General features: G+C 43.6%; 1 protein-coding gene across 5 annotated transcripts in view; it reads right to left on the bottom strand.

Annotated features, from left to right (window-relative positions):
• Window positions 1-24197, bottom strand: part of LOC119329100 (chromatin structure-remodeling complex protein SYD-like) — a 30981-nt gene extending 6784 nt beyond the window's left edge. The window contains exons 1-26 of one of the 5 annotated variants that reach the window (XM_037602098.1): window positions 23962-24197; window positions 19163-19276; window positions 19023-19084; window positions 16048-16253; window positions 15251-15973; window positions 14960-15162; window positions 14345-14544; window positions 14200-14264; window positions 13291-14120; window positions 13021-13118; window positions 12727-12912; window positions 6652-6832; window positions 6339-6503; window positions 6217-6260; window positions 5922-5978; window positions 5680-5776; window positions 5400-5572; window positions 5110-5323; window positions 4798-4923; window positions 4625-4714; window positions 2023-2139; window positions 1844-1924; window positions 1650-1757; window positions 1328-1497; window positions 1112-1190; window positions 955-1029 (exon numbers count right to left, since the gene is read on the bottom strand). In XM_037602098.1, coding sequence (XP_037457995.1) covers window positions 955-1029; window positions 1112-1190; window positions 1328-1497; window positions 1650-1757; window positions 1844-1924; window positions 2023-2139; window positions 4625-4714; window positions 4798-4923; window positions 5110-5323; window positions 5400-5572; window positions 5680-5776; window positions 5922-5978; window positions 6217-6260; window positions 6339-6503; window positions 6652-6832; window positions 12727-12912; window positions 13021-13118; window positions 13291-14120; window positions 14200-14264; window positions 14345-14544; window positions 14960-15162; window positions 15251-15973; window positions 16048-16253; window positions 19023-19084; window positions 19163-19267 — 4455 coding nt within the window. In that variant the 5' untranslated portion in view covers window positions 19268-19276; window positions 23962-24197. Of the gene's footprint in view, window positions 1-954; window positions 1030-1111; window positions 1191-1327; window positions 1498-1649; window positions 1758-1843; window positions 1925-2022; window positions 2140-4624; window positions 4715-4797; window positions 4924-5109; window positions 5324-5399; window positions 5573-5679; window positions 5777-5921; window positions 5979-6216; window positions 6261-6338; window positions 6504-6651; window positions 6833-12726; window positions 12913-13020; window positions 13119-13290; window positions 14121-14199; window positions 14265-14344; window positions 14545-14959; window positions 15163-15250; window positions 15974-16047; window positions 16254-17165; window positions 17171-19022; window positions 19085-19162; window positions 19277-20274; window positions 20354-20423; window positions 20443-23961 lie in introns of those variants that run through there. The other 4 variants (XM_037602101.1, XM_037602100.1, XM_037602099.1 and 1 more) reach the window with 4 other exon arrangements.
• Window positions 24198-25356: the final 1159 nt, after the last annotated feature.

Below are 25356 nucleotides of genomic sequence, written 5' to 3'. Positions count from 1 at the left end.
CAACAAGGTACATCCAAGTCAGGAACAGGCGTATTGAAATTTTCAGTTGAAGTAATAGAATGCATTGGTTCTGGTTAGAGCATAACAGGCAGCATTTATTCCTATCATATTGGCAGTGTCACAAAACGCTAGTGGGTTCTGTCCAAGCTTAGAGAAATAAACAGCCAAGAAGACAAAGGCTCCGTAGAGAGCAGTCACGATCTGGTACCTAGTGCAGTACCTTTTTCCACATATGGATAGTTACTTCATCAAGCGAACGGACAAAGAGAGCACTAAATCTGAGAGAGTTAATGAGAAATGACCATGCGTACCCCTACTAATTGACAGATACAAAGCATTTAAGTAAAACAGAGACTGGAAACACAGCAATAACTACACTCGTGATATTCTCCATGGAAAGATATTCAGAAGCGAATTCTCGGAGGGAGCAGTTGAAAGTAACTTCTTTTGGAGTTATATCACCAAAATATACAAGAAAACAGTAAAGATCCCTATAGCTAGGTTCCAAGGCAGCGCAGCAACACAACAGCCACAAATTGGCACAAAGAGAGGAAAACCCAAGCAGTATTGGAATCCAGATTCTAGTGTGGGCATAGTAGCATATAATGCATGATGAGTCATGAGTCAAAACATTGCACCTCCGAATTAACCCTTTTACATGAAGTGAGGAAGAAAGTGCAAGCAGGGTGCTGTTTATGCATGGGGGCCCATCCCCATGGTGGAGTGGTATTGAGTAAATCTGGACCAGTTCTTCATTTAGAATACCACATAAGTCACGTATCTAACTATTGATCTAAGATGCTCAAACAAACCCTATGCAACACAAAGGACTCAACTGGCGACTTGCTCTATTTATTAACTACCATCTCCTTGTTAGCAAACAAATGTTCCTTGTTCATTTCAGTTTCTACATATTTACTCCTGGTGATAAGCGAACTGTCAGTGTGCACTTACAGTTTCTAAACGTAAAACAAGAACCTCCTTCTTTTGACCAATTCTGTGGGCTCTAGCCTGTGCTTGCAAGTCAACCTGAAATAATCAAGGAAAAGATATATTTATGTAAAACAAATCTTACAACATAGAGTGACAACACTGAAGGAACTTTAGCTACCTGAGGATTCCAATCAGTATCAAATATGATGACAGTATCAGCTGCTTGAAGATTGACACCAACGCCTCCTGCTCGGATACTACAGAAAACAGGGGTGAAGTAGGCCTTAGATATCAAATATTAATTAATTAAATTGGCCGATAAGGATTCATGAGTTCACTATGTTCTATTTATATAATGCCTCCTACACCACAATATACTGAACCAATATTTTACCTTAGCAGAAAAATGAAAGCTGGAGAATCAGGATCATTAAATCTATCAATAAGTGCTCCTCTCTCATGCCCAGAAGTGTGTCCATCTAACCGAAGGTACTGATACTTTTTCCATACCAGATAATCCTCCATCACATCAAGCAATCTTGTCATTGTAGAAAAAAGTAGAACCTGCATGCCAAGGAAGGAACAAGGAACGAACGACAACTTCAACTCAGATAATGCAAGTTTGATGTGAGACTTGTTCAAGAAAATACAATTCATGCGACATACGAGTAGGAGATCTTTACAAACCTACCACGCTACCAGTAAAATCCACTTACCCTATGGCCAGTAGCTTTGAGTTTGGGTAGCAATCTGTCCAACATCTCAAGTTTCCCACACAGCCTCACAATAGATGGCAGGTAGTGCCTAGGTAGATGACCCTCAATCTGCATAGACAATCCATATGGCTGGTGATGCCCAAGAGGAAACAAAAATAGCCAGAATGTGGCGACAAGGCAGAATCATGCTCTACCTCCTCAACATGAAGCTGGCTAAGGTATGGATGGTTGCATATGTTCCTCAATTCCATGACAGAATTGTGCACCGAGCGAACCTAAAAATTTTAAGACACATATTACAAATAAGAACCTGTGAAATATCTGACAAGTGAAACATTAAAATAAACAACTCGAACAGTCACACACTACGCACCTTAACTGCTCCAATTCCACCAAGGTTGTCTTCCACCCTTGTCATCAGAAGTTTCTGATAAGCTGATGGCTCGCATCTTACAAGTCTTTCAATCTTCCCTGGCAATTCACTTTCAACCTGAAGACAGTAAAACACAATTGAAACTATTGCACCATCCAGATGGTCTAGATACAAACAAAGATGAGAAACAATTGGGAAACAATATCAAATCCCCAACCTGACGAGCTAGTTCGCATCACAATAGTAGTTTTTTGTTTAGACTTTAGAACCGTTGATGTCGAATAAGTTTCAAAGAAGTACAAATGGTTGGAGCTCCAATGATTGGTGCTTCTTTCAAATTTATTCGACATCAACGGTTCTAAAGTCTAAACAAAAATCAATTCAAAACCAAGAGAAAAGGGGGCATGGACATATGAGTTGCTTTTTTAACTAAGTTGCAACTTAAAGTAATCATAATCTCTACTTATAAACAGCAGTTTTGAACTTGATTTACACACCATCAACAGTGCTCCTGCCAAAACCAATTTTTCAGCTGGTCATTAGCATAAGAACCAATTAATATGTAGTTTGATCGAGTTTTCTTGACTATTTGGAACTATCAGGCATAATTTCAATACTTTCGGTTATTCTTTTGTGAAAATTTATCACAAAAAAAATTCAGTTTTCATATTCAAAATTTTGACTTTTGGCGTAACAAATTTGCTTCAAATATTAAATTTTAAAAATCAATGAACCGGTTGCAAGATTGGTTCACCAACCTCTAAAAAACAAATTTGCACGTCTACACCACATGATCGAAAATTATCATAATTAAGTATTGTCAGAATATCGGCCGATAAATCAGTTAACTGGCCAATTAATCCCTACTCAGTGGGTCACCGAGTAGCCGATTAATTGACTTATAGGCGAATTAACTGGTATATTTGCCGTTAACTGGCCGATTCACCTATAAATCCCTTATCGCCAGCCGACCAAGCAGCTACCAGTTAATGATTTTTTGAACATTGCCAAATACCATGATTTCTGTTCAAATCGTATAATCTACCCTCTGTTCATAAATGTAAGACGTTTTTGCACTTCTAAAAACGTCTTACATTTAGGAACAGAATCAGTACCTTTTACTAGTAATCATAAACTAAGAAATATGGAGCACTCACCGTTTATAAATGAAAGATGCTTTCCTATTCATGGTCTTAATGATTATATGTTTGTATAGTAGTTGGCAAAATTATATCTTATGCATTTCACAAGAATGTGAAGATGGAAAGCACGTAATTCTTTATCAAAAAGCGAAAAAAAGTCATAGATATACAAAATGCTCGCACATATGCTTTAAGAGTGAGTGTGACCATGTGTGCACATATAGTTGCTATACTAGACACTCATCTCTTAATTTTTCGCACAATACACAAATGGCCATTTATCAGCTGCGCATATTATAGCAAACTGTACATCTACAAAATTCCCGTCTTTTTAGAACTTTTCGCGATGGATGCTAGAGTAGGGTGCAGCGGCAACTAGTTGAGAAAATCCACATTCATAAAAGCATCTACAACTTGTAGAGCAACTAGTTTTCAAAAAAACTTGTAGAGCAACTCTAGTGGAAGAGCTACTAGTGTTTTTCTGATGTGAAAATCTAGATGTTTTTAATATGTTGGTGGTCAAACTTGAAAAGTGTGACCGTGCTTGTACTGGTATGCCAAAGTAGCATATATTGAGAAACAGAATAAGCAACATTTTTTGGCATTCAGGCAGCTAGATGGATGTGTACAAGCACATAGAGAAATCTTGTCCATGGAATTTTTAAATTACAGATCATGTAGAGCAACAAAGCTAACAAGAACCAGTTTGACGTTGCTATATTGTGTTGCGTTGTGCTATTGAACCTAGTTATGGACAATATTTAGCTCTTCACCACTGCAATGCCCAGCTCAGCATTCGTACAATACAAAAACATGAATCATCCCAACAAATGCAACATATAAAGACTTCAAATGGAAAAAGAAGTAAGGAACATCAAGCAATGTCTACTGAATCAGCTGACATATTGAAAGCCGAATTACATGCTGTGAGTAACTCCTGATAGGTCACACATATTTAAGGAACATGTGTACTGCTCAAATAATATGAGCTTATAATGTGTGACAAGTGGGGTTAGGCATACAGCCAACGCCTAAAGTCTAACCCCCTGGTCTGCCTTAAGCAAATACGTAACAGATTTCATCTCTAGTTGGTTACTGGTTATTAGATTTCTTTTAAATAACTAGATAAGCTTCCAAGATTGTTACTTTATTTCCATATATCTATGTAGCCAGCTATATAAGGCTAGGCCCTCACATCAATAAAGACATCAAGCAATTATTTTCTTATCTGTCTCCCTACTATTACTAGGTTTCGGTTAGAAGCAAGGGTTCTGCCAATGTGATCACTGGATGCAATTCTGGAAGGCTGGAACTCCCTCAGTTTGAGATAATGAGGTTGAATAGCTAAGCATAGCATAGATCTCCTGTTGGAACTTGGAATTTCAAATAAATTGCATGGTGAATTCCTACAGTGCCAGTGATTTCAACACAAGCATTAAGATAGCAAATAAAATCAATACCTTATGCTTAAGTCTTCGGAGTACAAAGGGCCGAAGAACTTGGTGAAGACGGTTTATGATCAGCAAGTTTTCCTCCTCTGAAAGTAAGGCCTTTTAAGAAAGAAGATGATTGGAGTCAAACACAGTTTCCTTCCAAGAAAACAATGTTGTATCATGAAAAACGGCAGCATTACCTCATCAGCTGAGTTATCACCATTGCTTTCAAATGGTTTGTTAAACCACTGAGAGAAATCTTCGGATGAGTTAAATATATTGGGCAACAGAAAGTTCAAAAGTGCCCACAGCTCCTCAAGATTATTCTTCAAGAAGAAGTTACAAGAAGTTAGCAACTTGACATATATGCATAATAGAATACTTCATACAGAGACCCAAGACCATTAAATAAATATATGAGCAAGCCGTTCATACATTCCTTGAAAAGAACATTCATTGAAAAGCAACAAATACAGGATCAAGTGTGAAAGTATAAGTGCAAGCTTTAGAACCTGCAGAGGTGTTCCTGTCAACAATAGCCGATGAGAACTCCGATAAAGCTTCAGATCAGCATTGAGCTTACAAGACGCATTCTTTATGCGGTGCCCTTCATCGATTATTATATAGTGCCACTGTATTTTGCTTAGTTTTGGCCTATCATGTTTGTTCATCAAGTACTCATATGTTGTCAAAAGAACATTGAACTTCTGTTGAACAATCATCTCTCTGAAAAAATTAGCTTGGTTAATAAAATGTTCACATGAACTGTGACAAAGTATCGAACTATAAATTCAGAATTTACTTGAACAGTCTGCGCCTTTCTTCTGGAGGACCAAAATAAGCAATTTTATTTATACTAGGTGCCCAGAAGTTGAGTTCAGATACCCATCCAGAAAGAACAGAGGATGGTACAACCACAAGAAATGGGCCCCGGTCATTTTTTGTTTCCATAAGGTAGCACAACAAAGAGATTACCTGAGAAAGTAGCAAGGGCAGTGTAAGCAGAATTCAGACACTTGCTTAGATCAGATAACATACAAACCGAACAATAAATGTTGAGATGGCGTTGTACTGGATCTTACTTGAACTGTTTTACCAAGCCCCATCTCGTCAGCTAAAATTCCATTCAAATTATTATTGTACAATGAAACCAGCCAACGCAAACCGTTCATCTGGTACCTGTAATACAGCAAGTAATAGATCAAGGAAATATGTACTGGATGGTTAAACAGATTGTAGCAGGACACAAGTCAGTAACAATAATGTCAAAATACACTTAAAATGAAAAGGAGGTAAAAGCAGGGAAAATAGCAGCACAACTTACTCCCGCAATTTCCCACCATTAAGATAAGTAGGCTGGTCATTTACAATCTCCTTCACACTAGAAAAAATAAACAAATATGTATGAATACAAGGCAGAATTAGTAAGTTCAGTAATCTCAAAAAAAAGAATTAGAAAATTCAATGGCAAAGAAGTATGAATAAGATGGTAAAGTTCAAAAAAAAAGTATGAATAAGATGGAGGATTAGAAAGTTAGGTAGTACATAATTTATGCTAGGCAGACATTGATAAGGATTTACTAAATGAAGCATGAAAGTCTATTTAATCCATGTAGTACCTGTGGGCCAACTGATAGTACTTCTCGTTGCTCTCAAGATAATTCTGAAAGGAGAACAAAATTAAGTAAATATTCAACAAAAATGCACCTAGACGTTGACTAAAACAAAGAGATAATAAAACCTGTGGCTGGTAGCTCTCGTCTTCAACATCGTTTGCAGTGACGCCCTTACCAGAAACATAAGAACGGCCATCCATTGAGCTGTCACCTCGTAATTTGGCCCCAAGTTTCTGTAGATATTTCTCAGTCTCTCGTAGTAGTTGCTTAACACGGTCAGATTTTGCATCCTGCAAAGCAGTAACACTTAGCAGATGTGACTTCGTCCAATAAATATTGAGAAAATAAAATGAAGGGTTAAGCTTTTCTTTTTTTGACGTGTGAAGGGTTAAGCTAATATAGAAGAACATGATGAGAAACAAAGCAAATAAGACTCACCTGGACCATCCTAAGATACCCTTCAACGTCATTGTTCTTAAGCAAGTTAATTTTCTCCCGCTGGATCCTATCCAGCTTCTCCCGATGAATTCGCTCTTTCCTCTTGTGGAACTCTTTTATATATCGATTGAAACCCTTTAGACGCTCTCTTTTAGCCTTGAAACTATCCTCCAGTCTCTCTCTGCAAGTTACAAAGGCAAGGCATTATTACCAAATGACATGGGTAAAATGTTGAGGGGGTGTAAACACAGACAGGCAGCGTTTACAAAGGTGACTACTGACTAGGTTGAATCAGCTATTCTGATCCAGTTCTTTTAGCAACATGTTTACTTAAAAACCACCATTTACTTATTTCAGCTTAGCTTACTTATGTTTGATTATTTAAGGCCAGCTTGTTTTTGCTGTGCTCCACCATGGACTTTATTTAGCTGCAAGTGTTGAACCGGTATGGGCCCAAGCCCATCAAGCCTTGTCACTTAGGGCCCAAGCCCATGTGGAGGTACTGACCTAGAAGGAGGCATCCAGTCCTCCCGTTCTCAGCAGAGCCGCCACACACACATACGAAACAGCCAAAACAAGGTGAGTCTGCGACACAACATGGTATCAGACGCAGGCGAGGTGCTGGGGACGACGGCGACGGTGGCCTAGTCGCCGGCCGGCGGCGGAGTCCGGTGGGGAGGCGGCGGCGCATCTGGGCGGACGTGGCTGTGTGCGAGCGCGCGCGTGCGGCTGCGCGTCACGGCGGCGAGCGCACGGCGGCTGCGCGGGCCAGCGGGAAATCAACGGCGGCTGTGCGCGTGGAGGCGTGCGGCTGTGGCGCAGGACGAGAAGAAGAGCCGGAGGAACAGCGAACGTGGAGAGCAGGAGAGGCGTGCTGCTGTCGTTCGCGCGGAGGGAGAGAGCGAGTCCGCACGGCTCTGCTCGTTGCCGTTGTGTCCTGGCTGCTGGGATTGAAGAGAGGAAGGTGCTGCTTATTGTTGCTGCTGCGCGTGCGGAGTGTGAGCAGAGGGGGAGAAAGAACAGAGGGCCTTGCTGTATGTGTGCAGCGGACTGTTGCTGCTGATTCTGCAGAGGACTGTGTGCGGCTGTGCTTGCTGCTGTTGTTGTTGGGTGTGTAGAGCCCTCCGAAGATGAGTGAGCCAACAGGCCTTGCTGAGGCTTTCGAGAAGCTAGCTAAGTTCCTCGAGGAGTCGAAATCTGGGGCCATCGTTCCTCGACAGGAAGTGGCTCAGAAGATCGAACTGTCACCCATGGACATGAAGTTAGAGGGGACTACCAATTATCTGAGCTGGTCCCGGAGGGCGTTGCTGGCTGTGGAACAGAAGGAGCTTGATGGGCACTTGTTGGATGTTGTTGCTGAACCAGGAGACAAGACTACTGTGGAGGGAAAGAGATGGAAGGTCATAAACTCTGTGCTCATTGGCTGGTTGTTGAACTCGGTAGTGCCCCCCATTGGACGCTCTGTGGAGGGGCTATCCACATCCGCTGCGATATGGACGACTCTGTCCACTTTGTACTCAGGCAAGGGCAATGTCATGCTAATTGCTCAGATTGAGGGGAAGATCAGTCGGCTGCATCAAGGTGACGACATGTCAGTGATGGCATATGTGGCAGAGCTGCAGGCTCAGTGGGCAGAGCAGGATAACTGCGACCCTCTGGAACTCTATGATGCGGCTTGCATCGAGTCAGGGCGCAAGTGGATTGCACGCAGGCGTGTGCTGAAACTGTTGGAGGGTCTTAGAGGTTGCTTTCATGGCAGGAGGGCTTCCCTGTTGCACCAACCTCTTCTGCCCTCTATTGAGGAGGCTATTGCTGCAATGTCTCAAGAGGAGGTGCGGCTATCTCTTGAGCATGCAGACATGAAGGCTGTGCCGGCTTCGACATTTGCTGTCACTGAGCGCATGGAGTGGAGCGATCCCAACAAATGTCATCTTTGTGGGGAGATAGGTCACTGGAAGTGGGCCTGTCCAACTCGTGGCAGAGGCAGGGGATACAACAGAGGGGGAACTTGCAGAGGTGGATACTCAGGGACCTCAAGGGGTCAGGCTTCTATGGGCAGAGGTGGTTACTCAGGACACTCAGGAGATCAGAGGGCTCACATGGCAGTGGCAGGAGACACTGGGACGTCAAAAGGCAAAGATGCAGATGATGCTAACTATGAGACTTTGCTCTCTGGGCCTCCACTGATGAAGGTAATCCGGAAAAGGCATCTCTTGCTTCTAATGAGAGTGCTCCAGAGTGGGTTCTTGACTCTGGAGCATCTAAGCATGTTGCTAGTAAATCCTGCATGTTTGAGTCTTACAATAAGCACCCTCCATCTCACCCGCGCACTATGCAAACTGCTGATGGCACAAACCAGCCTGTCATGGGGGTTGGCACAGTCAAGTGCACTCCGACCATCTCCCTATCCTCAGTTTTACATGTGCCGGCTTTTCCTGTCAATTTGGTCTCTTTCAGTGCTCTAATTGATCAAATTGACTGTCGTGTGATCCTTGACAAATTCGGGTGCGTGATTCAGGAGCGACAGACGAGTCAGACGGTTGGGACTGGCACCAGGCGTAGGGGGCTCTGGTACATGGACCAGGAGGTGCAGCCGGACTTGGTGTGTGCTGCGACCATGGAGGACAAGGAGAAGGAGGCGATGATCCATCACTGTAGGATGGGCCATATATCTTTTGATAAGATGAGTAGAATCTTTCCGGATGTTATGTGTGGGATAGGCAAGGGCAAGTTGACATGTGATGCTTGCGAATATGCCAAACACACACGAGCCTCATATGTGAGTAAGGGGCTTAGGAGCATATCTCCTTTTATGCTTATTCATTCGGATGTATGGAAGAGCCCAGTTGTATCAATGAATGGAATGAAATACTTTGTTACATTCATCGATTGCTATTCTCGTATGACTTGGATTTATTTGATGCGTCACAAAGATGAGGTGTTTAGCTGTTTTCAGAATTTCCATGCCTTGGTGAAGAATCAGTTTCAGGTGCAGGTGCAGGTGATCAGGACTGACAATGGGACAGAGTATGTGAACAACACATTTGGGGCTTACTTGTCTGATCACGGTATTCTTCATCAAACTTCATGCCCAGACACCCCTCCTCAGAATGGAGTGGCAGAAAGGAAAAATCGGCATATTCTTGAGGTTGCCCGGTCATTGATGTTTATGATGAATGTGCCCAAATTCTTGTGGAGTGAAGCAGTTATGACAGCCACATACTTGATCAACAGGACACCATCAAGAATACTAAGCATGAAATCTCCGTGTGAGCTAGTATATGGAGAAACTAAGTTTGTTGTTCCCCCAAAGTTGTTTGGCAGTACTTGTTTTGTTCGAGATCACCGTCCTTCTGTTGGAAAACTTGATCCGCGGGCAGTGAAGTGTATTTTTCTGGGCTATTCTTCTAGTCAGCAGGGATATAAATGTTGGTGTCCCTCAGAGAAACGCAGGTTTGTCAGTATGGACGTAACCTTCAGGGAGTCTGAGCCATTCTATGGTGAGCCAACAGATCTAAGTGTGTTGTTTCAAGAGCTTGACCATTTCCACTCTGTGCAAGATGGTCAAGATGGGGAGAAGGCTGTATCTCACACTCACGCGGATTCTGTGGGCACTAACATTGATGATGATGATGTGCAGGTTCAAGTCCAGCCAATTGTGGGTACAATTTCGGTTGGTACTCTCATTGATGGTGATGTGCAGGTACGGGTCCAACCAACCGTGGGTTCCATTCAGATTGGTAATCTCCAGCTCCCTGTTCGAGATCGGTGGCAGAAGATCCCCCTAGTGTACTCTCGGCGAGAGCCACAAGTGCCACAGGTGCATGACTCATCTGACACTCGTCTGGTATATTCTCGGCGGCAGCCACTTGTGCAGGAGGGGGAGCAACAAGTGCAGGGGGAGCAGTCAGTGCAGGGGGAGCAGCAAGGCAGTGGTGCAAGCTCATCTAACACAGTGGAGCTACCTATTGCGTTGCGAAAGGGGACACGTGAAGCGGCTGAGAAGGCTTTACCACTGGAGTTTTTGGATGATCATGACATTGGAAATTTTGTGTCTTATGAGGCTTTGTCTCCTTCCTATAGAGTGTTTGTTGCCTCTCTTCAAACTGTGTCAATCCCAAAGGATTGGAAGGCTGCAAAGCAAGATCCGAAGTGGCATAAAGCAATGATAGAAGAGTTGGAAGCACTGAGGAAAAATAAGACGTGGGTGCTAACCACATTGCCGGCAGGAAAGAAAGCAGTGAGTTGTAAGTGGATCTATACAGTGAAGCAGAATCCTGAGGGGAAGGTGGAACGGTATAAGGCCAGATTGGTCGCCAGAGGATATAGTCAAACTTATGGAATTGACTATGACGAGACGTTTGCTCCAGTGGCAAAGATGAACACAGTAAGGATATTGATTTCCTGTGCTGCAAACTTTGGGTGGAAATTGCATCAATTAGATGTCAAGAATGCCTTCTTGCATGGTGAGTTGCAGGAAGAAGTGTACATGGAGATACCACCAGGTTTTGGTACTTCACTGACAACGGGGAAGGTATGCAGGCTGAAGAAATCCTTGTATGGACTGAAGCAATCGCCGAGGGCTTGGTTTGATAGGTTCAGGCGTGCTGTCCGTGCTATGGGGTATGGTCAATGTAATGGTGATCACACGGTGTTCTACAGACACTCACTCTCTAATCGAAAGATCACCATTCTTGCAGTTTATGTGGACGACATTATCATCACCGGAGATGATGAGGAGGAAATAAAGAGATTGAAGGGGTGTCTGAGCAATGAGTTTGAGGTGAAGGATTTGGGCAACCTAAAATACTTCCTTGGGATTGAAGTGGCCCGGACAGAGAAGGGAATATCTTTGTGCCAAAGGAAATACACCTTGGATCTCTTGAGTGACATGGGCATGATGGGATGCCGTGCAGCCCCTACGCCGATTGAACAAAATCATCAAGTGACAGCTCAGTCAGGCGAGCTGGTGAATAAGGAAGATTATCAGAAACTAGTTGGGAGGTTATTGTACTTGTGTCATACCAGGCCTGACATTACGTATGCCGTGGGTGTGGTGAGCAGATACATGCATGAACCAAGGAGTGGGCATCTTGATATTGTGCACAGAATTCTGAGATACTTGAAGGGGACTCCAGGTAAAGGGTTGTGGTTTGCGAAGAGTGGACATCTTGAAGTGGATGGCTATAGTGACTCTGATTGGGCCAGTTGTCAAGATGATAGAAGATCAACTTCTGGCTACTGTGTGTTTGTGGGAGGAAACTTGGTGTCGTGGAGAAGCAAGAAACAACCTGTTGTGTCTAGATCAACAGCAGAAGCCGAGTATAGAGCTTTATCTCAAGGGTTATGTGAGATGCTCTGGGTGAAGTACCTACTGAGCGAGTTGAAACTTCTGAGGAAGGGACCCTTGAAGGTGTGGTGTGACAATCAGTCAGCTATAGCTATTGCTAATAACCCAGTTCAGCATGATAGGACAAAACATGTGGAAATTGATCGCTTCTTCATTAAGGAGAAACTTGATGCTGGTATCATCAGTTTTACTCACGTCAGCTCTGGGCAGCAGTTTGCAGATTGCTTGACAAAGGGACTGGGAACGAAGGACTGTAACTTGGCATGTGACAAGATGGGGATGATAGATATCTACCACCCATCTTGAGGGGGAGTGTTGAACCGGTATGGGCCCAAGCCCATCAAGCCTTGTCACTTAGGGCCCAAGCCCATGTGGAGGTACTGACCTAGAAGGAGGCATCCAGTCCTCCCGTTCTTAGCAGAGCCGCCACACACACATACGAAACAGCCAAAACAAGGTGAGTCTGCGACACAACAGCAAGAATAATGTAAACAGCTTTTGTTGTGGCTCTAATGCAGATGATATTAGCCTATACACAATACCAAAATGAAAGTAAAGCTTGATAGTCACTGCATTGGCAAATACCAAATAGACCCCAAATCATCAGTACTGTAAAAACGGAGCATAGATGCCACAAATACTTGAGAATATTGCGTAAGAAAAAATTTAAATAACATCTACATACTAAAGGGGTCAGAATGAAGAATCAAATATAGTCATCCAACCTGTGAGACTCTATATCAGCAAAGAACTCTTTTTGCCTCTCACGTATTCTTTTTTGCCTTTCCTCCTTCATTTTCTGTTCAATTTTTTCAAGCTGTTTCACACGGCGTCCATGCCGGTGTTTCTTTACTGCTTTTACACGCTCCAAATCAGCTGTATTAGGCTTGAAAAAGTCTGACAAGAATTCACTGCCCAATATAAGCAAGAAATTAGAATAGGGAAGTTACAGCCATAGAAACATACGGTAAGCACAAGGAGAGAAACTGAAGACTGATGATCTCCAATGGCAAGCAAACCTGCGCACACGACGTTGAAGTGAGAGAAGTTGAAGCTTTTTCAATTCAATGACACTCTTTGTCTTTGCAGTAAGATCTTCAGATGAACTAACACTTTCCTGTAGGATGAACAAGAACTTAAAATTTTGCAACCAACAATTACAGCTGCTACAGTGAGGGAAAACTGGACATATGAAACAGGAACTCGCAAAAACTCATAAATATGTACACAGTATTTCTAAATGACACTCCCCCATTTCAAAAATAAATGTGAGGAAGGCAGAGAGAGACCTTTAACTTCTGATAGGATGCTGACATCCTTTTATGTGCGCTCTGCTGCTCTAATACCTTCTTTTCATTTTCTCCATATTTTCTCTTTTGATAATCCACGATCCATTTTTCAGTCATTGTGTATTTTGGAGGAGTTGATGCAAAATCATCATGCTCAAATAGATCGTCATCTCCTTCATCAGCTGATCGATCAGACATCTCCCCCATCTGGGTACAATGTTCAACCTCATTTCTATCTGTATCTGGAGTTAGATCCTTTCCTGGTAAATTGGAGTTGTAACCATCGATAGGCATGTGATGAAGCCTCGAAGGTGGATATGATTCTTTAGATGCTTCATCCTGTAATCGATCTTTGGTCAAAACAGCAGCTTCAAAATTTGGATGTTGTCTATTACCACCCAAAGAAGATGGTCCCTGGCCTCCGAAACTTAAATTCCTGTTCAAATTTTCTGCATCCGTCCTGTAGGCCTCAGGGGCATTTCTTCTTTTATCTCCCTGAAAGTATGACTGCTGTGGTCCAGATGGCACAGGGGATGCTATTTCTTGGGAGCGCATTTCAGAACTTGAACCAGTTCCCTGCATAACAGCTTGCTGGATATTTTCCATTTCCATCGATGACTTCTCATGTTCAGCTATATTGATCTTCTTCTTAATTTCCGAGTCCTTCAGTGAAGAGTCAGCCTCTGCAATGCTGCCTGCAGATGTGGATGGGAGTCTAGACATATCACTTTGGCTGCCGAAAATAGCAGAGTTTTCCTGACTGTTTCCGTTTTCCCTTACAGAACCATCAGCCACTCTGCTCTCGTTACCTCCCTGACCCGCGCCGCCACCTGTTTATTTAATTATAAGCTCATCATGAGTACAGAAACCTTGTCAGCTCACACAATGTTTTCTGTTCTTAGTTCTTACCCTCTGCAGTGGGGCCTCCACCTAAGGCAATTTCAAGGTGCACCTTTCTGGGCTGCATATTATTTCTACAAGAAAGAGTAGCTAAATTAGTACTACAGAGATGAACTTCGGATACCAATCATCCTACAGTGCTCTAAGCATGTACCTGAATGCAAGAAATACTAAGCACTGTGCTCGGAGCTGCTTTAACTGTTGTTCTTTGAAAGGTGTGTTTGGAGAGATGTGAGACGTTTGATATGGCCCAACATTTCTATTCGGGAGCGAAGACAATCTGGCTTCTTGCAAAGATGATTCGGCCCTCTGTGGTGCTCTGGTAATATTTTGCCTTTCTTGCATTGGACTGCCCTGCAAAGTCGTATTACATGGATGCATCAAATAAAGCACCTCTACTTGAGATACAGAAATCAATTAACATATCACTAAATGACCAGACAACAAAATTATTAATCTTGCAGGCAGAAACAGCTTATTTATCGGTTGATCAACCTGAAACCTGGCAGAAAGTCTATCAAGGCACGCAAATAGACATACACGAAACCGGCGTGCAATACACTTGTGTTCGAAGCTCGAGTACAATCTTATGCAAATGAATACCCTGCATTATACCATTACTACTAGGCACTTCCGTAACAGGTTACCATTGGCGAACACAGCAAAAAATATTAGCTTTTCAATTAAAAGATTTTTTAGAAGGGCCAAACTGTAGCCGAAATAGCATGTTAACACCCCGGGTCTTTAAGGATTAAACTACAGGCCTTACATGCACAATCCCCATGTTAACTCCAACTTTAGCAGCAGAATGAAGTTCAGTGCCGGTATTGCCAGAAGCCGAATCCTTGCCCTTGTCCAGAAACTGTGAGCCACCTCCAAAGGAGGAAGACATGTAAGGAGGGATTTTGGGAAAATCCATCTGCGATGTGGGAGTAGGGTTAAAAGCTCCTTGTGACCCTACATTAATTTTCCCTGCAGTATAAGCAAGCTCATTAAGGTAAATATTTGTAATTCAAGTCTTTCACAATGCTGTTATGTCATTATTTTTTAATGGAAGTACCTTCAACCTTAACTCCTGGTCGCATTAAGTTGGCAACAGAACCTTGAGTATTCTTAATAGCTGAACCTTGTGAACTTTGATTCCAGCCAAAACCAGTGTTAAACATATTTGTTCCTCCCAGTATACTTTTCTGCAACTCAGTGGGGATACTACCAGAAGCCAGCCCTTCAGCAAAATTTGAAACTTGTGACATTGCGAACGGGTTTGATGGTTTAGTATTGTCAATAGTCCTCCCAGCAGAAGCTGGTGGACCTTCCTGGTGAGCCCTGAAAAATGATGCACCACCAGGTAAGGGTGGCACCTGAGCAGTAGCACCTTGCAGTATATGTGATTGCTCAGGCTCAGCTCCCCTGGAGGGCTGACCTTGTGCACCTGCTTTGCCAACCTGTTTCCTTTTTCTAATATTTTGTCCACTTGAGATACCATCTGATTTTGAGTTTTCTTCAGATTGCATATCCCCTGCTGCTTTTGAATCCATCCTTTTTCTCTTGGAAGAGGAAGCTTTCTTGCTTGTTTTTTCATCGGACTTCAAAGAATCATGTGAATTCATAGATCTAGTGTCCTCCATTTGCAGACTTGCAGGGCTTTCGACTCCAGAGGACCTGCCACTCTTTTGCGACATGGAGCCTTGATGAATATCAGATCCTGCGACATCACCCCTATTTTGTCCTGCTGGAACCCTGCCTGGAATATACACCCCAGGCCTTGCCATATCTGCTGAACCTAATAATATAAAATAAATCATATCACATCTCCAAAACAGTGACTGCAGTTTCCTTTCCAAATTGGTTGGTTACCTGGTGGCAAATGCCATAATGCAGCTTGACCGCTGCTCTGGGATGCATCACTTCCAACCATGGAAGACTGACCACCAATGATCTCCTTGTCCTTAGACATAACGCCACTAGAATCTACTGCTTGTGGACCGCCGGCAAATGGAACTCGTGATGATCGCAGTGCATCCATATCAATTCCATGTTGACTTACAACAGTCTCCATGGCCCTGCAGGCAAAAATTACGGATGTTATGGGCATCTTAGAAACTAGAAAGAGGAGAGAAGTCAAGCTAGAGAAAAATTGAAAGTTTGATAGAACTCTCTGACATACACAGAATCCTTTCATTTGAAATTACAAACACTCAGGTACAGTAAACCTAACCAAACTGGATTATTTGTATTACTATACTTATACTACACGTTGCAAACAGTACATTTGGTAAATCATCTGACACCACCTACTATAGAGTATAAACCATAACGCACTCAATATCATAATGGAGTATAAGCTCTACCAAACAAAAGATACTTAATTCTTTTGGTGCAAAAACAACCCCAAATTTATGGAAAACGATAGCTCCAGTTGACAGCACTGATGATTGATTCCAGACAAATGGTGCGCGCAAGGTTCTACACTCTTAAATTGTCTAAGGCAAAGGCTGCGTTTGGTTTGGCTTTCGCTGTGGATTTCTCTCCTTCAGAGCTGAAATCACAACCAAACGGCAAAACGAGCGAACGCGATTCCCTTGAAAGCCATCGCAAAACACATGTACGAGTGAAAGCGGACGAAGAGGTGCTTTTCTGGCTTTGGCTGCATGGCTCCCTGAACCTACATCCACTTGAGATCAAATTACTCACCTTCACCGCCAAAATAATCCAGCCGGTACGTCCACGAGAGACAGCTCTACCAAACCCATCGAGTAAGGTCCTTTTCTCGTCCCCCACCTCTGGCGATTCTAGGGTTCATTAGCACCGCCGGCCAGCTGCTGGTCACCAGCTCGCTCCCATGTCACTGACGGCACGTCGCCGCAAGACCGCCGGTGGATGCTTCCATCCCTTCATCCACCTCGGTCAATTGGACTCCTCTTCCCTGCTCCACCCCCACCCCCTCATCTACCTCCACCAGTGTCCAAGGTTACTCGGACGAGCAAGGCCACCGCCGACCATGGCTGCCTGACCTCTGCTACATCCCCCATTCGAGGTGTACTACTGCCGCTTCCCTCGCCCATGTACATGTCGTTCCTTTCTCCAGATTTGCCCCACTGGAGATGTACGACCATTGCATTTTTTGGTGATATGTTTATGTTGTATGGCAGTAGTAGCCTATGGTCAGACTGGAACCAGATTGATGTGTCTGTTGATATGTAAATTTTGTATGGCACTGGTGCATCTATTTTGTGATATGTAGAGCTATATATATTTTTATTAATATGCATTAAAACAAAAACTCCATGAAATAATTAACTAGGTAACTGGTTGAATAGCTATATTTACGAACTAGGTCAACCTGTAATGATGTTTTTATCATTAAACAGTATGTATCCAATGTCTCGGCTTTTAAGGGTATTTCAGACATTTATCCCCGCAGCCGCACTTCAGACAGCTAGTTTGCCAAATGGCTTCACAGCTTTCTCACAACACACCGTCCACAGCAGCTTTCCCACGGTACATCTCTTGCATCTGCTTTCAGAAAGGGTCAGTTTGGTTCGCTTCCTCACCTCTTTATGCCTGGCCTGGAGCTTGCCTGATACTAGCCTGGAGGTTGTTTCGATGGTGTCCTGAGCAATGAAATGCTTGCCTGGCCTGGAGCATTTTTCATGTTGATTAGCCTGGCTGGAGCACCAGGCACGGGCGTTAGCCTGGGGCAGGCGTATGGAAATGGATGCCTGGCCATCTATAAACCTGCCTGGGCACGCTATCCCATGCAAATAGCTTTGTCTAGAGCTTTTATTTATATTTTATTCAGAGCTACTATCAACCAATAGGCTATTACATCCAGGCCACCAACCAAACGCTTCATGCCCAGGCCAGCCTGGCCAGGCACAAATCAGCACCAAACTCAGGCCCAGGCCAAGCTCAAAATCCACAGCCCAGCCAAACACAATCAAATAGTCTTAAAAATCTCGCTACTCCCATCAAGGATAGAGGATTTCAAGAATCAAGATCTATTACTACAGGCTAACATGTCAACCAAAAGACAAATATTATCAGTTGTAAGCCTCCAAATGACAGCTCGCTACTCCCATCTTACTCCTACTTGCACTTCTCTGCCGCTCCCTCTTGCCATCCTCCAACGACTTCTCTCCCTCCTCAATCTCCATCTCCATGAGAAAGGCTGCTCAGAGGGAGGATGTTGAACTTCAATTTGCCCATGCATTTTGGGGTTGTGGATATCGTACTACTGTGTAAGTGTGTATTAACAGTTCACTACATAGATGAGGAAAGTGTCCATCACTGAGCTTCAATCCCCTCCTGTCTCCCTCATTGAGCCTGTGTCCAGGGGCGTCTGGTCTTTCTGCTTATTCCTATTTTCTTCACCTAAACTAGTTGGAGCAACATTTAGTACCTAGGGAGAGTACCAAGCTACAACCTCGCTGCAACAGCATCTAGATGGTTAGGCCCCCTCCTTGTATGCTATTCCAGAATTGACAATGAGTACTAACTGATGTGTGAAATCTAGTTTGATGATGGCATAATTATAATTAAATAAGCAGAACTTTCGAACATAAGAACAACACATCAACAATTATCAAATCTGAAAGTCAAGAATAACAAGACAACATGTCTAAGACACAAGGTAGAACTTTAACTACTCCCCCCAATCCAAATTAGTTGACACTGGTTTAGTACAAAGTTAATACAACTAAACCAGCATCAATTAATATGGATCGGAGAGAGTAGTGTTTTTCTAACAGAATATTTGACTAATATTTACAGTAAAATTGATGGCAAAAAAAACTTCTGAAAAGATAGCCAAGAACAAAAGAAATATTTACCTAGATATGACCTGATAGGGAAGAGACTGCTCTTTTCCACTTAACTTCATATGTTGACATATCTAGAACATTGAACAAAGAAACAAGGTTATGGTTGAGTTAAGGCTTTTCATGTCCTGTATATCGGTTGCGCTGCATACCACATAAAGTTTTGTTGCTAATTTAGCGGGCTCATCCTTTGATTCCAGAATGAGTTTTTGAAGTAGCTTCGCAGCCTCCACTTCAACATGCTGTGATGAAGCCATTTGCAAACTCTGCTTGCCATCAAAATAAGATCAATCAAAAAGAAGATAAATAAATTATATAAATTATAAGTTATAAGAGGCAAACCAGTACGCCATTAGTTAATGTAGGAAAACAAACGTGATAGATTTCGATAATCAAATACAGTACATTGAGTACAGATACAGCAGCATGAATTTCAGAGCTAATTTTGTAGACGCAAACTGTTAATGCAGAGCAGCAGGTTTAGTAAATTGCAAACAGGCATACCCTACAGTTAAATAGCTACCAATAACAGAACTTCCAAAAAAGTTGCTATAGAATTTGCATGTTCACCACATGTAATGCTATGTAAATTAATAGCAGGCATCACAATGGCATGCATTCAAGCTGCTCTGGAGAAAGTAGCAGAGATACCACTATATGCTGAGCTAAAGTTAAAAAATGGTATTTCTTGCTTCATGATAGCGTGGGACCGCTCCACAAATTCTGTGAATAACAACAAAATAGCGCCACTCATTTGATCTAAAAACAAATAGTGCCACTCTTTGAGAAAAGCAATCAGATGCGTGATACTGATCAAGCTTCACTAACAAGACATCCCACCCTATAACACAATTCACAGACCAATTAAGTGCAACCAAAAGCTAACCAATCAGGTCATGACTAGGCAATGCACACAAGGAATAAACCCAAGTCACACCCAAATAATCCCTATCGGAACCGGGAAAAAGACGAAATGTTTAAAGATGAGATTATTGCACAGAATAGGCCAATTACTCCACATGGCGCGCTCAGAGCTACAAGTTCTCGCTACAGAAGCAGCTCGCTGACCCAAATCACATAAGGCTCCACGAATTCCAGTTCCCAACTTATGCTTCTACGAACTAACCCTAGCTGGGAACAGAGCTACACTAATCGCGCGAGATCTGAGACCACGACCCCCAAATCCACCCATTCGGGGACCACGCGCACGCTCCCGTGAGCTTGAACCAGAAGGAAACTAGCAAGACAAGTCTTCGCGGCTTACAGTGATTGGGGATCGAGGGAAACCCTAGCGGGAGAACGAGACGGGTGGAGACGCGGAGCCGCCGACGGGGAAGCTGGTGGTCGCCGGCGGCGGCGCGGGGTCTCTGGAGAGCGCGACGGGAAACGATGAGCTGCGCGTGAGCTACGTACCCGAGGTCGAGCATGCCGCCTCCGCCATTTTCCACTAGATCTGTGCACTGCTTGCCTCCTTTTTCTTCCCTTTTTTTCTTTTCAGTTCCTCTTCTCTGGCCGCTGTCTTGTGTGTGTGGTGGGGTGGGGGAGAGAGGAGGGGGGGTTTACCAGTATTTAGCTAGTGGAAATGGGTGAGGGCCGAGGCCCGAGGGCCGAGGGCAGTGGGTACCCGGTGGGCTGGGCTTTCAGCTTCGTTGGGGCCAGGGCCATGGCGTGTTATCCCTAAACAAATGCCGGAGGCCAAGTTCTTTCTCCCGATTCTCAAGATTCTAGGAGAATCGAACGAAAGAAAAACTGGGTCAGTCTTGTTCTCGAAAAGCAAATGTTGGAATCGGAGTGGAATCACGATTCCAATTCATACACTTTTGACGTGGAAACGGAAAATTCAGGATCAAATTCCATTTCATAAATCTAGGACCATCTCAATGAAATATAACAAGGTGTAATTGTAGGCTTGTTGTTATGAAAACAACTCCCAACTAGAGGTATTCTTCGTAACGCGGTTTTGAGTATAGTTAGCTTGGGTTCATACGTACATGGACAAAAACAAATACAACAATATTTTAATAATAGGTTTCGTCGTCTCGACAAAGCACGGAATCTTGCGTTAGGAAGGCCTCGTGGGATGGGGTGGATGGTCGCGGGCTTGTGATGCGACTCCTCGAAACCTTCTTCCGGACTCATGCCTAAGGTCCATCCAAGTTGTAATGCAAGAGGTCTTTTGGATTGAATTGTTAGAGGTTTGGGACAAGATCTCCAAAAGAGATATGTTAGGGAAATGATAATTGATCATAACAACAACAACAACAACAACAACAACAACAAAGCCTTTAGTCCCAAGCAAGTTGGGGTAGGCTAGAGGTGAAACCCATAAGATCTCGCAACCAACTCATGGCTCTGGCACATGGATAGCAAGCTTCCACGCACCCCTGTCCATAGCTAGCTCTTTGTCGATACTCCAATCCTTCAGGTCTCTCTTAACGGACTCCTCCCATGTCAAAATCGGTCGACCCCGCCCTCTCTTGACATTCTCCGCACGCTTTAGCCGTCCGCTATGCACTGGAGCTTCTGGAGGCCTGCGCTGAATATGCCCAAACCATCTCAAACGATGTTGGACAAGCTTCTCCTCAATTGGTGCTACCCCAACTCTATCTCGTATATCATCATTCCGGACTCGATCCTTCCTCGTGTGGCCACACATCCATCTCAACATACGCATCTCCGCCACACCTAACTGTTGAACATGTCGTCTTTTAGTCGGCCAACACTCCGCGCCATACAACATTGCGGGTCGAACCGCCGTCCTGTAGAACTTGCCTTTTAGCTTTTGTGGCACTCTCTTGTCACAGAGAATGCCAGAAGCTTGGCGCCACTTCATCCATCCGGCTTTGATTCGATGGTTCACATCTTCATCAATACCCCCATCCTCCTGCAACATTGACCCCAAATACCGAAAGGTGTCCTTCCTAGGTACCACCTGGCCATCAAGGCTAACCTCCTCCTCCTCACAGCTAGTAGTACTGAAACCGCACATCATGTACTCGGTTTTAGTTCTACTAAGCCTAAACCCTTTCGATTCCAAGGTTTGTCTCCATAACTCTAACTTCCTATTTACCCCCGTCCGACTATCGTCAACTAGCACCACATCATCCGCAAAGAGCATACACCATGGGATATCTCCTTGTATACCCCTTGTGACCTCATCCATCACCAATGCAAAAAGATAAGGGCTCAAAGCTGACCCCTGATGCAGTCCTATCTTAATCGGGAAGTCATCGGTGTCGACATCACTTGTTCGAACACTTGTCACAACATTATTGTACATGTCCTTGATGAGGGTAATGTACTTTGCTGGGACTTTGTGTTTCTCCAAGGCCCACCACACGATAATTGATCATAGATTGGATTTTATTGGTCTTTTGGAAACCAGAAAACATTTTTTTTCTAACAATGAACTACACTCTTTGAGTGGTAGAAAAAAAATAGTGGCATTGAAATCATCCTAGGTGGAGGTCCAGTGGGATTTTAGTGGGTATTAGTAAAAATGTGTTTGATATTATCCAAGTGGAGAGGGGAGAGTACTTTATTAGAATATTACTTTTTGATAAGATTGCCAAATTTAATTCGGATCTCATTACTGCTTATGGTGATGCGCACTTGGAAGGAAAAGCTAAGTTCCTAGATGAGTTGGCTAGAATATATCATGATAATCCTCTACCATGTTTAGTAGGTGGGGATTTTAACATAATAGGAAAGAGCTGTGAAAAAAACAAATCCAATGATACTGATCACTAGAGTTTTGTGTTTAATACATCATTTTTAACACGCCGAGTTGAGAGAGAAGCCTTTAAATGGGAGAAATTTCATGTGGGTAAATAATTTGGAGGATGCTACCTTTGAAAAACTAGATAGAGTATTCTTCTGCCCTAAATGGGAGGAACATTGTCCTTTGTCTATGTTGCAAGCCTTTGCTAGCGAGGTTTCTGATCATACTCCTTTGTTTTTAGATTATGGAGATCGCTGCCATGCCCCTCCTATTTTTAGTCTGAGAAATCATGGATGCTTATAGAGGGTTTTAGAGATTTTGTCTTTAAAATTTGGAATCAAAATTATTATGGATCCAAGTTCGAAAGAGAGTACAGATACAGCAGCATGAATTTCAGAGCTAATCTTTGTAGATGCAAACTGTTAATGCAGAGCAGCAGGTTTAGTAAATTGCAAACAGGCATACTCTACAGTTACATAGCTACCAAAAACAGAACTTCCAAAAAAGTTGCTATAGAATTTGCATGTTCACCACATGTAATGCTATGTAAATTAATAGCAGGCATCACAATGGCGTGCATTCAAGCTGCTCTAGAGAAAGTAGCAGAGATATCAGTATATGCTGAGCTAAAGTTAAAAACTGGTATTTCTTGCTTCATGGTAGCGTGGGACCGCTCCACATGCTAAAAATTCTGTGGATAACAACGAAATAGTGCCACTCATTTGGTCTAAAAAAATAGTGCCACTCTTTGAGAAAAGCAATCAGATGCATGATACTGATCAAGCTTCACTAACAAGACATCCCACCCTATAACACAATTCACCGACCAATTAAGTGCAACTAAAAGCTAACCAATCAGGTCATGACTAGGCAATGCATACAAGGAATAAACCCAAGTCACACCCAAAAGATCCCTAACGGAACCGGAAAAGAGACGAATGTTTAAAGATGGGATTATTGCACAGAATAGGCCAATTACTCCACATGACGCGCTCAGAGCTTATAAGTTCTCGCTACAGAAGCAGCTCGCTGACCCAAATGACATAAGGCTCCACGAGTTTCAGTTCCCAGCTTATGCTTCTACGAACTAACCCTAGCTGGGAACAGCGCTACACTGATCGCGCAAGATCCGAGACCGCAACCCCCAAATCCACCCACTCGGGGACCACGCGCACGCTCCCGTGAGCTTAAACCAGAAGGAAACTAGCGAGACAAGTCTTCGCGGCTTACAGTGATTGGGGATCGGGGGAAACCCTAGCGGGAGAACGAGACGGGTGGAGACGCGGAGCCGCCGCACGGGGGAGCTGCTGGTCGCCGGCGGCGGCGCGGGGTCTCTGGAGAGCGCGACGGGGAACGGTGAGCTGCGCGTGAGCTACGTGCCCGAGGTCGAGCACGCCGCCTCCGCCATTTTCCACTAGACCTGTGCACTGCTTGCCTCCTTTTTCTTCCCCGTTTTTTTCCTTTTCAGTTCCTCTTCTCTGGCCGCTGTCTTGTGTGTGTGGTGGGGTGGGGGAGAGGGGATGGGGGTTTACCAATATTTAGTATTTATTAGAGCATCTCTAACAGACCCCGCAATATCTTGTAGTTCCCACAAACGTGTATATGCAGGCTGGCGCGGATAAGGTCCGACTCAGACCCTGCAAAACAGAACCGTAAAAAAGATATTCGGTGAATATGCATTTTTGTGAGTCAGCTATGCGGGATCTGCTCGGGCACCGCCGCGTCGACCCGCAACCGAGGACGCCCAATTATCAAATTTGACATCGATTTCAACAAATAAGTTCAAATTCAAATAATAAAACACAGTTCACGCGCAAATAAAAGCTTAAGTTTTTTAAGACAAACGCAAAAGAGGGTCTTGCAAAAGTGACGATCACGTTCGACATCATCTTGATCGATCTTCACTCCGTGCCATCGAGTCCATGGAGTTCACCTCCGGCGCTTGTTCCAACTCCTGCACCGAAATCATCGGCTGATGCACTGAACACATCGGTGACATTGGTCCAAACCCCACTGAAAAAACATCTCTGCCATTGTAACACGCACTGGCCGACGCAACCATTTTCCTCTTCAAGATTTCTCTTGTTGCCATATCATGACATTCTTTGGTGAGGTCGTCCATATCATTGCGGTTCATTGTCATGATCTTGTTTTCTTCTGCGAGCAACTTGGACATGGCTTCGTTTTCAGCGACATGTGCTCTTCTCTCCTAAATGGCTGCTTTGCGCAGTCCCTCTTCCTTGAGCAATTGCCATTTTTCTTGCTTTCCTCATGCCTTCTTCTCGACCAACTCTTTTTTGATCTCCAACGTCTTCACTAACATCAACTCATTTGATTGCACCATGGCATCAATCTTCTCCCTCAAGCTCGACGCTTCGTGCTCTCTCTTCATCTTCTCCTTAGTATTCTCGTTGCCATCGGGCTTGTTCAGTTTCTTGGGCCATCGTCATCCTCATCTTCATCAATGTTTGTAAGTGAACCTTACTTCAGTGGGGTTTCTTTGTCAATCAACTTCCACTTCTCGCATTCTTTGAGCAAATCCCAACAACGCTCTAGTTTGAAGAATTTGCCTTCTGAAGCTTCCATGTCTTTGTATCTTTGTTGGGCAATTTTGTCCTACACAAT

Source organism: Triticum dicoccoides, chromosome 7A (genome assembly GCF_002162155.2).
Source record: "Triticum dicoccoides isolate Atlit2015 ecotype Zavitan chromosome 7A, WEW_v2.0, whole genome shotgun sequence".
Classification (NCBI taxonomy): domain Eukaryota; kingdom Viridiplantae; phylum Streptophyta; class Magnoliopsida; order Poales; family Poaceae; genus Triticum; species Triticum dicoccoides.
This window is presented reverse-complemented; position numbering and strand designations above follow the sequence as displayed.